Here is a 16,835-nt window from a genome sequence, read left to right as displayed (position 1 = left end):
TTCCCATTTACTTGGCGTCAGAAATCATTAAATATTTGGGCAATGACATTATCTTGGCTGGCGAGTCTATATGAAATGAACTACCTGCCTTTGGTAAATTCAATTCAAGTAGATATCCAACGATGGAAACAACTATGGTTATCTTGGATAGGGAGAGTTTTTACCTAGGGTACTATTCTACTTTCAAATGTTACCTATTGAGTTACCCCCAGCATTTTGTAAATGTTGAAATAGATTAGTATCAACATTTATATGGTATCCATATAGAGCCAGGATCTCTTTGAAAATACTTTTTCGGCCTAAAATTGAAGAAGGTCTTGGACTACCAAATTTTAAACAATACTATAATGCCTCTCTTTTAAATAAAGTCCTTAATTGGAAGTAGGATGCACTATCTAAGGGGTGGGTGGCGCTAGAGATGGAGCTTTGTTCAGCTAATCTAAACAAGGTTCTTTGGGTTCCCAAACAAGCCAGAGCTTTAGGAAATGACACAACGCCCCTTACTCTAACCACACTGAGATGCTGGGATGCTTTACATAGACAACACGGGTGGTTACATAACTCACCTTTAATTCTAATTACTGGACACCGATATTTTATACCAGGACTTCAAAAGGATTTTTTGAGACAGTCAGCAGATAGGGGGTTGTTGTTGCATCAGGTTGTTTTGGATGATTCAGTTCACCCTTTGTCACAGCTAGCTTCATTATATAAATATAGACAGATACACCAGTGGCAGTATATACAACTCTGCCACTTTGTGAGGTCACTACCACACCCTCTACGTTCTGAGAGAGCTCTTGGAAGCTATGTTTAGGGGAGAGAACAGACCGCCACAAACTCTATCAAAATTATACAAATTTTTAATCAGCTATGCCAGCCCAGATTTCCCGGATTATATAGGGAAATGGGAGAATGAATTTAATAGTGTACTCTCGGATGCTCAGAAGATCCTGAGCATGAACTATAAAACGTCAGTATGTGTAAGGGTACAGGAAGGGAATTTTAAGTTAATATCTAGATGGTATTATGTACCTGTAGTTCTACATCAGATGTCCAGATGGTACATTTTCACATGTGTGGTGGTCCTGTCCAATTGTGGAGAGTTACATGGGAAAAGTGCTCCATTTGACTTAGATACTAACAGGGTGTAAAATGGAGGTTGCACCCTGGAATGTACTCCTTAATTGTTTTCAAATGCAGTGGAGTAGTATTGAACGTTCTTTGGTGTCCTTCCTTCCTAATGTAGCTAAGACTCAGATCCCAAAGTGTTGGAAGGACCCAAAGGAACCTTCATTAAAGAGTTGGTTACATGGGGTGGAGGAAACATGTAAACTTGTGGGCGGTTACCATGAATATTGAGAAACATCCCCAATATTCACTACCATCTGGGCCCCCTGGATAAGGTTTAAAGACAATGCCCCTGATTCATCAATAAAATCCGCGCTCGCTGGAAAGTACGCGCGGCCAGCGATCGCGGTTTACCGCGGTCCGGACTCCAGTGTGCGCGTACACTCGCCTCCTCACTGCCAGCCGGATTCCTGCCTTCATAATAATGAGCAATAGGGGGCGCGAATCTGCCAATTAAGGCGATTAGATTTCAGCTGCGCGATTAAGTTTTTCATTTTTACCTAAAAAGGGGGGGCTGTCTTATTTGATGGCCCTGCCTTATCATCGGGGAAACACGGTATGTACTATTCCTGGATTTTGGTGAAATATTTTATTTAGAAAGATATACAGTCACATGCCAACTGAAAAAAAAATTGTGTGGGAAGCCTTATTGCATGACAAAGAATTATGAGAGAAATGGTTTTTGATATACACATGTATTTTTTTTCAGTGACTCAAGTGAACAAAACGCATGTTTGGGGCAATGTTAGAAGAGTGCTTTGTGTTAAAGAGTGGCTCCGTAAAAGTCCTTGTTAATATATTCAAAAGTTATTGTTACAATTATATTGGATGCGGCTCCATCAAATTATAATTATCTCAAACAAAGTAACTTTGAGAAATTTTTGGTTGTCTCCTTGGATGAAATCCTGGTCTATAGCAAGGATCTGCCTACCCACTGTGACCAAGTCAAGACAGTCCTGCAATGGCTTTGGAACAATGCACTTTATGTCAAGCTGGAGAAATGCCAGTTTGAAGTTTCTGAAGTCCAATTTCTGTGTTACATTGTTTCAGCAGAAGGTTTGCGTATGAACCCTGCTAAACTTTTGGCTATGCTTAACAGGCCACAAACAATTGAGCTAAAACAAATTCAGAGGTTCCTTGGTTTTGCCAATTACTACTGGCAATTTATTAAAGACTATTCCACAATAATTTCCCCAAATACATCCATGACCAAAAAGGGTAAGAAAAAGTAAAATAAATTATGTGTGTTGAAGAGGTCTTCTATCAATAAATAAAGAATATTTATTCAAGCACACAAAAATACAAAATGGCAATCAAGTTCACAAAATAAGTAAAAAAGAAAGCTTATGAAGAAGTAAACTGATTGATGATACAGATCAGTGCGTGAGAGAATATGATGGTCTTTCTCTCCCAATACTCCCAAGAGTAACATCTTTTATACTTAAGTTTCCTATTGACATACTGTTTATTGACATTGGCATTGGATGTAGGTTATATCATGCTTGCTTACTACTATACATACCTAAAAGGTAATCCTTAATCCCCCTAGTGTTCTAATTCTGTCTGTATTTCCATGCAAAAAGTGTTACATTTTTTTGCATGGAAATATATTTCACATTGTAGGCTATAATTGTTAGGCATAAGCCACCGAAATATGTCCAATATTTAATAAATTTATTAATAAACTTTTAATAAAAATACACAAAAATCTGTTAAAAAAATAGTGAAACATAATATAACTGTACAGAAGCATGTATAATATATATATATATATATATATATATAAAATAAAATTAAAAAATTTGAATTGTCCGCTGCTCCTCCTATCCGCACCGACGCATATACCGACGTCACAAGGAAACCCCGGAGAACGTCTCTGCAGTTCGCAACTGAAGATCAGAGAAGGAGGATGTGTCTTCAGGACCTGCAGGGACCAGCAGGATGCTGGGGGACGCCGACAGAGCAAGGTAAGTGATTTTTTTTAAGTTTTAAGTGATCCCGAGTGTGATTTGGGATTACCACTTTTTGCAGGTAAAATTCACCCTAAATCACACTCGGGATTACCGCTAGGGGGGTTAAATATAGCTTTACTCTACTACTATGTGTTGAAAGGAATGGAAGGAGAGTAAGCATTTTTGCTCATTGACCTTTGGCCCCTTGGAAACAAAAGTCCTAGATTCTCATGCAGAAGTAGCTATAATTTAAATTCTCACATAGATAGCAACGTTAAAAATAAGGAAACAGCTTTCCGCTATCCCTCTATGATCACATACACACATTCTCTATATATATATATAATTAATATAAAATGAAAGTATAATTTCTAATAGGGGCACTCCTGGTCTTTCAGAAAGCCTTTGTTTTAGTTCCTGTTCTGCTTCATTCTGACACCTCTTAGCCTTTCTTTCTCGAAGTGGATGCTTCTTCTATTGAAGTTGGCACAGTCCTATCACAGAGGAATGCTTTGGGCAAGTTAAGATCCGGTGGTTTCTTCTCTCTTTCCTGTGGAAAAAAACTACTCTATTGGAGACCTTAAATTACTTGCAGTACAACTTGCTTTACAGAAATGGTGCTGTTTACTAGAAGGAGCTTGTCATTCAGTGACCATATAAACGGAAAATAAGAATCTACAATATCTACAGACCACACAATGCCTGAATCCACACCAAGCCCTTTGGGCACTCCTCTTCTCTAGATTCTATTTCATTCCCACTTATTGCCCAGGCTCAAAGAATATAAAAGCTGATGCCCTGTCTCGTTCCTATGAAAAGGAGGATCCTAAACCGGAACCAACCTTTGTCCTTGACCCTGCCTGAATTGTGCTCATGGCCCCGGTGCAGCTAGGCCAGATGCCTTCAGGGAAGTCCTATGTTCAAGTCCTTTTGTCCTCTAATGAAGGCATGCCTCTAAGTTTGCTGGTCACCACGGGCAAGATAAAACCTTTAACCTAATTAGTTACAAGTATTGGTGGATGAGTTTGAAGCAAGATGTTTGCAAGTTTGTTGCTGCATGTATATGAGTTGTGCCCAACACAAGGTGCCTCCAAGGTCCCCTCTTCTCCAGATTCCTATTCCTGGACAACCGTGGACTCATATTTCCATGGACTTGATAACAGATCTTCTGCCCTCTGAGTTTTCCACAATTTGGGTCAGGGTTGACTGCTTTTTTAAAATGGCCATCCCTCTCTTTTTTAAAATTTCATCCCTCTCTTTGGCCATTACTTTGCTCCCACTCTGGTAAAAATCTTCCTCAAGGTAATCAAGGTAATTCCTTTGCATGGACTGCCATCTTACATTGTTTCAAATGGTGGGGTCCAATTCACTTCCTGCTTCTGAAGAGCCCTCTGCTGTCTCCTGGAAATTGAATTGGACTTTTCTTCTACCTACCACCTTCAGTTTAATGCGCAAACAGAGCAAATTAATCAGTCCATGTAGCAATATAATTGTTTGTATGTGAGCTCCAAGCAAGCTAACTGGTCAGACCTTTTGCCTTGGATGGAGCTAGCCCACAACAACCACTCCAATTAATCTAGTCAAAGATAGCCCCTTCTTTATTGCCTCTGGTCAACACCCCAGGTTCCCTTCACCTGTCTCCACATCTGATGTGCCTGCTGCTACCACTGACCACTTTTAGCAGGTTTGGAGAGGTCCAAGAGACTTTGCAAATCTCTTAAGCACACTAAAAGAAATGGGCTGACAAGAAGAAAACTCCTGCACCTCAGTTTTCCCCAGGTTACAAAGTAACAATTAATTGCGAATGTCCTCTCCCAAGCCTGCTCAATGTTTCATAAGTCCTTTTCCTGTCCTGTCTCAAATTAACCTTACCTACCAAATTAACCCAAACTACCTTAATCTCTAAAGATTCATAATTCCTTCCATGTTTCACTTTTTCAAACCGGTCATTTTCAACATATTCTCAAATAAGACTGTACCTCCTGGCCCCGTTTCTGCTGCCTCGGAAGAGAAGTACAAGATTGAACAGATCCTGGACTCCAGACTTGTCTGGGGTTTTTTACTGTACCTAGCACATTGGAAAGGCTATGGCCCTGAGGAATATTCATGGGTCCCTCTAAAGGATCTTTATGTTCCTCTTCTCCTCAAAAGATGAAATCTAAAATTTCCCAACAAACCTGGACAGGGCCCTAAGGAGGGGGGGGGGGGGGTTACTGTCTTAAATGCCTGCAGGACTAGGGGATCTGTGCCCTCATCTGTGTCACCTACCCTACACTACTCAGCAGCAGCTCTGTTCAGGAACCCTATCTGTTGGTTACTTCCTGGTCTGAGTCATGTGAATCCCTCGGAGCTGCCCCTTTACCCATCAGAATCTACCTTGTTTGACTCATGTGACTCCCTAAAAGCTGCCCTTTTCCCCAGAGGGCTAAAATATTCCACAGAAGCACCACCTGCTGGTGAAACAGTAAACTCCACCAGAGCTGCGTCTTGGACTTCTTAGACTTTGCACCCTGTACACATCTCTGCCAAGCGGGCTGGTAACGCGGAGGGTCCACCACCCTGCCCGTCACACATTTCTTGATAGTACCTGAACGTCCAACATATCCAAAGTTCTCAGCAAACTTCAGTCAAAATTTATAAACAAAACATTCCATCTCAAACTGTCAATCCCACTGGGAGATCCCAATCTAAATATGTAAACCGTTTCTAATAAGCAGATTGGTCAAATGCACTTACTGATACACTCCTGTTGAAAATCACAAATAATGCCTTATCCTGACCCCACGTACCCAGATGCAAGCAAAATATGTACAGAATCTAACTCACATTAGTTGAGTAGAAGTGATACAATTTTTCCCATTCATCTCTGTATTGGATATTGGTTGATACTTTGTGTGACCATCTATGGAAACCATCTGGATCTGACAATCGAAATATTGTGGTTGCATTCTGGCACATGGGCTAGCTTCAAGCATTACTTGTTATTGTTGGCAGAAGGGTTTTAGTTTTTTGACTGTTCTACTTATCCTAAATTGTACATCCTATTTGGTATGTAGTTTCAGATTGGGATCTCCAAGTAGGACAGTTTGGGATTGAATATTTTGTTTGATGAATTTAGCTTATACTTACTGAGTTACTGAGACTTTTGAATATATTGAACTTACACAATTCTAGTTTGCTGCTTTTTAGTGCAAAACAATGCAATATATTGTACAGGACGTAGGGGGCAGGTCCTGGATGGCAGATACATTTCCCCTGATTTAGGTCATGGTCCTCTGAAAAGAGGTTTACTGCAAATAGAAGCCAGGAAGTTTGGTGACCACATGAATGCGGTTGCTATTTTGTTAAAATACAGGGCCCAAACTCTGGGATAGGAGCGAAGGATCTGGGTCGGCCTTCCTATCCCACTGGAGTACAGACCAGGTTTTCATACTGGCCTGACAGTTATGTCTGGGTCTGTCGGGAAATGAGTGTTTCCGAGTTTGAGAATAACTAGTGAAGCTGAAGGGAACAGGACAGGGGAAATTGTCGCGGGATAAGGGGGGAGGAGAGGAACACCAGAATGAAAACAGGAAGATTATGACAAGGGACTGGACCTCCAAGCTAGGGAAAGGGAAATGGTCACCACCCACCGAAACCCTAAATCTAGCCCTGACTCCTGTCAGTATGAATTGACCCTGAAGGTGGGAGGATTCATACGCCCGAACCCAGACCCTAGGAGTCCTGAAACGCCCTAGGAGAATTGACAGGGTATGAGACTACTGGTTCCTTCACAGATGAACGAACCTGCGTCTCCCTAAGGCCTAGTAACAACAAGAGAAGTAAACTTATCTTCAATAAAAAATGAACGAGCAGGAACTCAGGAGAGAACCACACACCAGCTCATCCACCTCCAAGCAGAGAATATCAACTGCATGACCAGAAGTGTAAGGCCAGGGTAAATAGAGGAATAGTAATGATAACAAGCTGCAGCTGAGACCAGAGGTGTGGTCTTTACCAACAACAACACTGAAACAATTGAAAGCAAACAGACTGTGAGATAACCTCAAGTGCAAAGGATTTTTGTGTGATGGACAGCGTCCAAGGCAGCTTAAACATAGCAGTAGCAGTGTGTGGCCTCTGGTCATCTATCGCCAGGGAGACCGCATTGGTAAGTGTCATGGAGAGCTGGGTGTAGTGCATTGTCAATGCCACCCAGAAGTGTATAATACAATTTTTGTGAATAGAGTACTGACAGGCGACAGCAGCAAAAGCAGGAGGAGGAGGCGATAGGCCCTGAGAAGGAGCGGGGACCGCATTGGTAACTGGCATCTAGAGCTGGGTTTAGGCATCATCATTGCCACCCAGAAGAGTACAATTTTAGTAAATAGAGTACTGACAGGCGGCAGCAGCAACAGCAGGAGGAGGAGGCGGTGGGCCCTGAGAAGGAGCGGGGACCACATTGGTAACTGGCATCTAGAGCTGGGTGTAGTGCATCATCAATGCCACCCAGAAGTGTGCAAATGTAGTGAATAGAGTACTGACAAGCGTCAGCAACAGCAGGAGAATGAGGTGGTGGGCCCGGAGACGGAGCGGGGACCATATTGGTAACTGGCATCTCGAGCTGGATGCAGTGCATTGACAATGCCACCCACCCAGAAATGTGTAATACAATTTTAGTGAATGGAGTACTGACAGGTGGCAGCAGCAACAGCAGGAGTGTGTAATACAATTTTAGTGAATGGAGTACTGACAGGATGGAGTACTGACAGGTGGCAGCAGCAACAGCAGGAGTGTGTAATACAATTTTAGTGAATGGAGTACTGACAGGTGGCAGCAGCAACAGCAGGAGGAGGAAGCGATGGGCCCTGAGAGGGAGCAAGGACCAGAAAAGTAACTGGCATCTAGAGCTGGGTGTAGAGCATCTTCAGTGCTACCTAGAAGTCTACAGTTTTAGTGAATGGAGCACTGACATGCAGCAACAGCAGGAGGGGAGGAGGCGGTGGGCCCTGAGATGGAGCGGTGAACACTGTAATACAATTTTAGTGAATGGAGTACTGACAGGCAGCAGCAGCAACAGCAGGAGGAGAAGGCGCTAGGTCCTGTGACAGAGCGCGGACCGCATTAAAAACTGGCATCCAGAGCTTGGTGTAGTGCATCCTCAATGTCACCCATGCATTAAAAGTCACTGTTCCCCTAAAAAATCATTCTTTCTAATGGCACACACTGGCAGTGAGGAGGCGAGTGTACGAGCGCACTCGACTCCGGACCGCAGGAAACTGCGCTCGCTGGTCGCGCGTACGTTCGCGCTTCCAGCGAGCGCGGATTTCATTGATGAATCAGGGCTCTTGTGTCAGTCAATTAGCGACATCTGCAGTGGGGATATGATAGTTGTTAGTAACCCACCTTTTGTTCATTTTTAAAAAGGTGAGGCGATTGCCATTTTCCGGCTACAGTCGTGATCGGTTGTCCGAGACCACGGCACCAGCGGCACTGAAGGTTCTTTCGGACAGAACACTGGATGCTGGGTACCAAAGAAGCTTGATGGCATACTGCGGGCAGATTTCAAGCCTGTTGACCCAAAAATGAATGGCGTCACTACTGTACATGGCTGCAGATGGAGCGAGCCTGTCTAGGTAAGTCCTGCAGTCCTGAGTACGTGTGGAGGATCTTCTGCACCACCAGGTTCAGTACGTGTGCAAAGCAGGGCACATGTGTTATGCGGCCTATGCGCAGCGCAGCCACAAGGTTGGCTTCGTTGTCGCACACGACGTTGCCTGTTGTGAGCCGGGAGGGTGTCAGCCAAGCCTCATCCTCTCTGTGCAAAGCGGACAAGAGTTCTCTGGCGATGACTTTTCTCCCCCAAGGACACCAGTTTTAGTACTGGCTGGCAACGCGTTTGCTTGAGGGAGCCATAGTGGCGTGCCCGCTTAACCAGTGTCCTCCGCTGCTTGCCTTTCAGAAGGAGAGACGAAAAGAGAAGGATTGCCGGTAGGAGGAATGAAGGAGGAGGACTAGGAGGAGGGAGAGGACTGGGGTGGCCTATGCTTTCCCACCACACCCCTCGGCAGGGGTACCAGGTGCTGAAATGCCTCTTGCAGACTACCGCCCACTGAGCTATGCAAGGCCACCCAATGAGTGGTGAAGGACAGGTAGGACCCCACTCTGTGCCTGGTTGTCCAGCTGTCCATGGTGACGTGGATTTGACTAGACACTGAGAATGCCAATGCCCGGGACAGGTTACCCATTACATGTGCATGTAAACTGGGAACAGCTGTACGGGAGAAGTGCCTGCTTGGTATATTCGACCGACGCTCGGCACAGGCAATCAGGTCACGGAAGGGAGCAGAGTCCACAATGCTGTACAGCAATAGCTGCAAGGCCAATAGTTTGGCTAGATGTGAATTGAGTTCGATGACTCTTTTGTTGGTTGGGCCCATAGCCTGATGTCTTGGTGGAATGGGGACCTGAAGGGGTCACTGGAGTACCCATTTTGTGACGACAAATGTCATCTGAAGCCACAAAACCTGCGGCCAGAAGCTAATACTTCCTCGCAGCTGGAAGTTTGGCTGGCACCAGCCTCCTGAGACGTACTAGCAATGACAGTTGGAGGTGGAGAAGGAGTCAACAGAGGTGGAAGAAGAGAGGATGATGTGGTTGCACCTCTTTCAAGAGAACGCAAGTACTGCTCCCACTTTGGTTTGTGGTTCTTGCGCATGCGGGAAAGAAAGGATGTTGTAACTAAATGTGATCCGGCTTGTCCTCTGCGAATCTGCCTGTGGCACAGGATGCAGATTGCTACGCACCCGTCATCGTCTTTCAGCGTGAAAAAAGCCTGCCTCTGTGTCTGCTGGGTGTCCTGCGTCTGCTCCAGCTCAATCTCCCCTATGGTCACATCGTCTCTGACTGTTCCCCTGCTTGTGCCCACTCGTCTGTGTGTTCTTTGGGACTCACATGAGGCAGATTTGCGGCCCCTTCCATCCCTAGTATGTTGCTGCTGCCTCTCCTCCTACATCTGTTTTGGAACTGCTGCTAGCCCTTACACGCACCGGTGGTTCCCAGGTGACATCACGGTCATCCTCATCCTCATTTTCATCTACGCCAACCTCTGCAAATGCAGTCACTGAAGCAGAACCCTTGCCCTGCAAGTGCTGACCACACTCTCCAAGGGTCTCAAAGTCTGCCTCCTGCTCTGAAATTCGCAATGATAGATCCTTAGGCTGCTCATCAAACAACAAGGGAAAGTCATCGGGAGGTACAGGCACATTAGCCACGCTAACTCCTGTCCTGGCTGTGCTGGTTGCTGCTGCCGCTGCTGCAGAAGAAGAGCCTGCTGCACTTGAGGCCCCTGAGACCCAGTCTACAATACTCTCCACATGACGTGGTATGATTGTAGTACGCCCTCTCAATAAATCTACCAGTGTACTGGTGCTCCGCACACATCTCAGACCTGTTTGAAAACTTGTACTGCTGCCTCCAACAGTTTGCTGCTGCTACTGTCCTACAGTGGCAGAATCCTGGGGAGTATGCCCCCTGCCAGATGCAGCAAGTCGCCCAACACCACGTCTTCCCCTGTGTCTACCGCTCATCTTTTACTTATTTGGGCAAAAATGCACCTGTACCAAATAGATTCTTTGGTAAATTGCAACTGGTATCGGGATTAAATATCTGTATTTTTTGGAGAAAAATACAGAAATGTTTCTGGCTTTTTTGATAGATGGCAAGTGGAATCAGAATGAAATGTCTGTACTTTTTTTTAGAGAAATACAGAAAATTTTTCTGGCTGTTTTGATAGATAGCAAGTGGTATCAGAATGAAATATCAGTATCCTTTCGAGAGAAATGCAGAACTTTTTCTGGCTTTTTTGATAGCAGGTGGGATCAGAATAAAATATCTGTATTTTTTTAAGAGAAATACAGACATTTTTCTAGCTTTTTTGATAGATAGCAAGAGGTAGCATCAAAACCTGCACAATCTATATATTTAAAGATATACAGAAGGCTCCTAACCTGTCCCTATCACAATGAACTTCTCTCCCTGCTTCTTTCTCTGACACAGAACACAAGATGGAGTGACTAACCCCTCTCTTCTTCCCTGTATATATGCCTGTGCTCAGATCTCTCCTGATTGGGCTGTTGGGCATTCTGGTAGCAAATGATTCCCCCCCCAGCCAGGCCATTCCCGCCGAAATAGTCGCCGTTCCTGCCCCCTGCATTTTCCCTCGTTTGTTCGGCGAGAACACAACCTCATGGCGAATCACAAGGTGGTTCTTGCTAAAATGTTCAATTAGTGAGAAAGGCCTGATTCGCCTCATGATCGAACTTACAAATCTCGCTCGCTTATCCCTACTTGTGAGCACTAGGGGTGTAGCCACTTGGGTAGCAGAACTTGATTTGCTGACCATATGGGACTTATTGTTAAGGTAAGCTATTCTGTTTTGCTGGACTGTTTTGCCTATGCTGCAGTGAAGCTGTTTTGAGTTATGGCTGAGCTATAATAAATGGACTTTACTAACATCCTACATTGGCCTGCAATGTGCTGACCCCTCTAACATTAGACATTTCACAGATTTCAACATTTATGTTTATACACATTTTATCGCGTCTTACTTACCACATATCCTTGTGCCACTGAATAAATTATTATTACTATAAAAATACATAAAACGGTTCGTATCTGTATAGTTAGGCACCCTGGAAAACACTGAAAAAAAGGAAAGAGTAAAATTATACCTGAAAATAGGAAAGGCCATAACTGATACACTACACATTCTAATGAACATTAACTGGTCCTACTCCCTTATTGTGTAACTTATCTGCCCAACTGCCCTCATATTAATCAGTTAACCTAATTGTTTTCTCTTAGTATATACAAATGGGTTATTGAAATAAATTTTGAGGCCAGGTGTATGGCCTAAGGCTAGGCATTGTGCTGTTTAAATGTGATATTATATCACATGAAATAATTCATATCATGGCAGCCAAATGATCTTAAACATACTTTAGGTCACAACATGTGTGTGTGCAGGTGGTGACGATGAGGAGTTTGCTGCTGCTTGAAAATGCTTCACTATTCTCTGTTTTGCTTAAAAATGGGTGAAGATGCAAGCAATTAGCAGGAGAGGAAAAAACGGCATATTACCTAATAGAGAGTCTCTAACATTGTAAATCAATGTTTTAGGAGAAACTGAGCATTGTAATGCTTTAATGTTCATGAAGTGATAATTTTATTAGCGTGTTTATTTTTTGTGGTGGTAGAGAATGGCAGCACAAGCAGCAGTAACAGAATTTAATGAAAACTGTTGCAACTGCCAGAACTCCCCTCCTTACCCTCAAAAATTCCTGGTATACAAAATTTATATAACACAATAATTTCAGTATGGGAGTGGCTATTTTGACAGCTTAATCAGATATCAGTCATAACTAGCAATGATTATGGTATACGGAATGGGCAGCAAAATGCCAGGGCCTATTCATGTTCATCTGGATGAAGGTTTCCCTTTTGGTACATTTTTTGCTAGTTACTTTTACAAAAATGAACATTAAAACAGGGAAGGAGAACTTGCTGGTACAGCTATGGCAATGGTTTCAAGATAAATTGGTCCACCCCTACCTTATCCTATCGATCACAGAGCCATGCCTTCCCCCTCCCTGTGTTTATCAGCAGCTCATGTGTATAGGGATGCTGGGGATGTGTTTCTGTGTGAGAAGGCTCATGTAACAGTAGGGAGTGAGGAGGGAGGCAGGAGAAGGGCAGTGTGAGGTGAGCAGTGCTTGTTAGCAGTTTTTTTCTTGTGCAGCATGTCATTCTCCTATGACAGGTGACCTGTAGCTTTCCTGTCAATATAGTCTTGTAGTGCAATGTGTCTGTGCAATGTGCAATCTCTCTCTCATTAAATATTATTCTGCTATATTTTATTAAATATTTCTTTATACAATTTGGTTCAAAATATTTTTTTCTTACTTTCCTCCTCTAAAACCTGGGTGCTTCTTATGGTCATGTGCGTCTTATGGTCAAAAAAATACATTAACCTAATTTTTTTGCCTGACCTCTACTTTTCAGAACAGTATGTAGACAGGTGCATATTACTGTAAAAGCTCTACCAAGGCTGTCATATTGATTCAATTTATAGAGAAGACTGTATGTAGCCATATTTGAGCATAAAGAACAAAACCGAAAACTATGTAATTAAAATAAAGTTAAAATTGATTTACCTGCACTCGTGTGACATATAGGTACATTATACATGCCACTAGGAAGCATATGCAGAATACTAGGAGGACAAGGACAATAGTGCTTCTGAAAAAATAAAAATGTGGTTAGTGCATAAATCTCTAAACATATCAGTTAAGTTGAAAACCACATCCATCAAAAGAAAAATGCATTTATAAACATATAAATAAAACACACTGTATCTTAAAAAATACCAATGCTTTAGTTTAGCTGTTCCCTTTAAGTGTGTGTTTTTCATGTGTTAAAACTTACTTTATTGCTATAAATATAGTGAGCCTAGGTCCAGTATGTTTGTTAAGGGTTGCCTCTCCCTGCCAGGTGACACGAAATTACCTGAGGCACAGAAATTAAATGACTACTGGTTTTCACCAGCGCACCCTGCAAGAAGTGATGGGCCGGTGACCCTACTTTTCTGCAAGGAGGTCACCAGGTGATGGCCCCCAAGCTCTCCCCACCAGGTTGTGACTGGAATGAAAAGTGTAGGAATGCAGCTGCTGAGCTGTAGACGAAGTAGACAATGGTAGACAATGTAGACAATGGTAAAGAAGTTATGCTCGCCGTATCTTTGGTGCACTTTTTAGCAAATTACATCTTGTAGAGGAATTAAAAACCTTCTACTTGGCTATCCAAAAGTATGTAGATATAAATCATTTAAACTGTAACCAAACCATTCTTTGTTCATTTAAAAGCTTAATTTGTATTCACTAAAGTTGTGTCAGACAAAAGTTGTGCCAGACAAATTTTAAACGCTGATCTCTGAACTAAAGTCATTTAAACAAATGTGAACTTTTGAGATGCTAGTTATTTCATATCTGCAAACATATATATATATATATATATATATATATATAAAATATATTCATTTAAACATCATTATTGAACATTAGGCCAATACCACCTATTTTTTTAAACATTAATAAAACAATATTTTAAATAGCAATGATTACTTACTGTGGGATTATTAAAAGGTAGACAAGGCCAAATAAGGCAGCTAAGATTAGTGAAAGTACCACTGCACTGGTGAAATATTCATCATGAAGCTGGTGATACTGTAAGAGGATGAAGAAAATTAAATTAAAATTAAAAGGAAAAATAATTAAATAGTCAAAAAATTCACAAATTTAGCTACAAAACTTAGAATATGTACTGAATTTTTTTTTTTAAATGGGATTTTTGTGCAATATAATTGTATAGGGTTTGAACAGGGCAAAAATAAATATGAATGAGACCCCTGACCCTTTGATAAAACAGTTATAATACCCTAAATTTAAACTGCATGTTATAACAGTATTTTAAAGATGACCACAAATATAAAATTAGACAAACTGACTGTTAGGGGATCCTTATCTGGCTGGCGTACCCATGCTGTTCACCATCGCAGTATCAAACCACAGTTACTCTGCTCAGCAATTTTACTTGCTGCAGCAAGAAGAACAAAAAATTAGCAGCAGCCCCTGCTTCCCTTTAGCCGTGCAGCCTAAGATGTATTTTTTCGGCATACACAGCACACACTCTGAGGCTGCGCACAGTTGAGGGAGGTTTTAGGGGCAGATTAGTTCCTGACTCAATCCAGCGCTGTCATTGGCTGCTAGGACTTTTTAGCCTTTTTGCTTACAGCCCCCAGTGCCAGTTGTAGCATTAAGTTAGGCAGACTTACTGCTGGAGTGTGAATTTGTAAGCTTTACTGATGCTGACCATACCGGTTTCTGACCCTGCAAGTGTATGCTGCCTGAACTGACCCTTTGTCTGTGACTCTGACTTTGCTTTTTCTTGCCCTTATATACCTCGTCTGGTGCACAGAATACCTGTGAATGACCTGGCTCTTTATTCTTCACTTGTCTCTGTTGGAATCTTGTTACTCTATTATCTGTGGGCTCCTAGTCTTTTGTCAGTCCTTTGCAAGACACCATCCCTTGTGCACAGAAGTCCTGGGGTCAGCTGTGTGCTGAGATGGTGTAACTAGCCTCCCGGGGCTGAGTGTGGGCTTGCTATAGGCGAAGAGTGTGTTGTTAGAATGGGGGACTGCATGTGGCGAGTACTGTTGCTGGACTAGGGTCTTACACTGACCCACTGTTTTTCTGACTGAGAAACCTGTTCTTCAAACGGTTCTGTCCACCAACTGCATGATTTTGTGGATCATTTGCCTGCTGATCTCTAAAACCTTGCACAATTACAAAACCAAGCTATTAAGCTTTACATCCAATGTGAACCATATGTGAGCCAAGTTAAGGGTAGTCTATACCTGCTACGAAAATCATCACTTTTGAGTTGTCACCAGAAAGAGGAGATTTCCCCCACATCATGCTGTTTCTGTATAACAACAGGCAAAGTACTAAGATGCCCTAGTTTTAAATGAAGTTACACCTAATGTTTAAACAATATGTGCATTATTGATATGAAGTCCACATCAACTGATGCTTCTTTCTAAAAAGTAGAAATCAACAACACCAGTAAGTGGTCTAAATTAACCATTAGTACTACTTGAACGAGAACTTGGTAAGGTATTTTTCATGCCAGTTACTGCTAGGTTAGGTAAAAAATGTTTTGGGGGACGTGGCTTGGGTGGTGCCGGGTGAAGACGTGCGTTAGCCAGCTCCTGTCCCGGCCTGCTACCAAATCCACTTCAGGGGTAATTTCCAGCCAAAATGGGGAAGCAATGGAGGTTTAGGGGTCCTGCCACCTCAGCGACAAAAGGACAGCGGGAGTCCGTTGCTCGCATGCTGCTGCAGAGGTACTTCTTTTCGGCGGGTTCCGATCCTTCTCCGGCATCTGCTTCCCACAGTTTTGCACAACCCTGGAGCTTCCCAGATAACAGCTCCACACAAACTACAGAGCAGGATTTCTAGCAGACATCCCAGATATTGAGAAGCACCTTTTCCACCAGGTTGAGGGAATCCTCCTCCTCCAGCTGCAGCTCCCCACAGCACTCAGTGTCCCCTACACCCTCCCATGGGCTGGAAATTGGGGTAGAATTAGAACATGGGGCTGAACCTCCATTGCACCAACCAGGACGAAGCCACCATCAGGCAACACTGCAGCTTCCCTGTACCTTGGAGACCCCCTCCAAAATGCCAGCTCTCCCATTGCCAGGGTCCCAACATCCTTTACCATTACTACCTAGAAAGAAGGTCACTGCCAATCTTTCCTACAAGGGGGGCACAGCACGGACCAAGACAAAACAGGGCTCCAGCTGCTGTCACTGATACCCCTCATGATAAAAGGGATGCCCCATTACAGACTGACTTCTCCAACATTATCACATGGCAAGAATACTTGCAAGCCATGCCTATTAAGGAGGACTTCCGCCTTCTAATTACAGAAGTGCAGGAAACCAAGGATCCATTCCTTGTGCACTGACCTTCGCCATTTGGTGGATAAAGTGGACACAGTAGATGAAGACCTGCAATCTACCAAGACCTTATTTACTCATTGCCCCTGATTCATCAAGCAGAATCGGATGATCGCTCGCGCATTCGTATTCGCGATCCGAAATCGTACGCCGCCGCGCTATTCAGCAACTGAAAAAGCTCGCGGCCGGAG

The 16,835-nt window shown here is 43.2% G+C and overlaps 1 protein-coding gene across 4 annotated transcripts in view; it reads right to left on the bottom strand.

The window, feature by feature from the left end:
* ADCY1 (adenylate cyclase 1) overlaps window positions 1-16,835 on the bottom strand; it is a 496,503-nt gene that overhangs the window by 263,423 nt on the left and 216,245 nt on the right. For all 4 annotated transcript variants that reach the window (XM_072412078.1, XM_072412075.1, XM_072412077.1 and 1 more), the window contains 3 exons: window positions 14,247-14,344; window positions 13,277-13,361; window positions 11,676-11,765 (listed from right to left, as the gene is read on the bottom strand). In XM_072412078.1, the coding sequence (XP_072268179.1) occupies window positions 11,676-11,765; window positions 13,277-13,361; window positions 14,247-14,344 (273 nt within the window). The remainder of the gene's footprint in view (window positions 1-11,675; window positions 11,766-13,276; window positions 13,362-14,246; window positions 14,345-16,835) is intronic.

Source organism: Pyxicephalus adspersus, chromosome 5 (assembly GCF_032062135.1).
Source record: "Pyxicephalus adspersus chromosome 5, UCB_Pads_2.0, whole genome shotgun sequence".
In the NCBI taxonomy this organism is placed as follows: Eukaryota; Metazoa; Chordata; class Amphibia; order Anura; family Pyxicephalidae; genus Pyxicephalus; species Pyxicephalus adspersus.
Note: the sequence above shows the minus strand (reverse complement) of the source record. Positions and strands in the feature narration are given on the sequence as shown.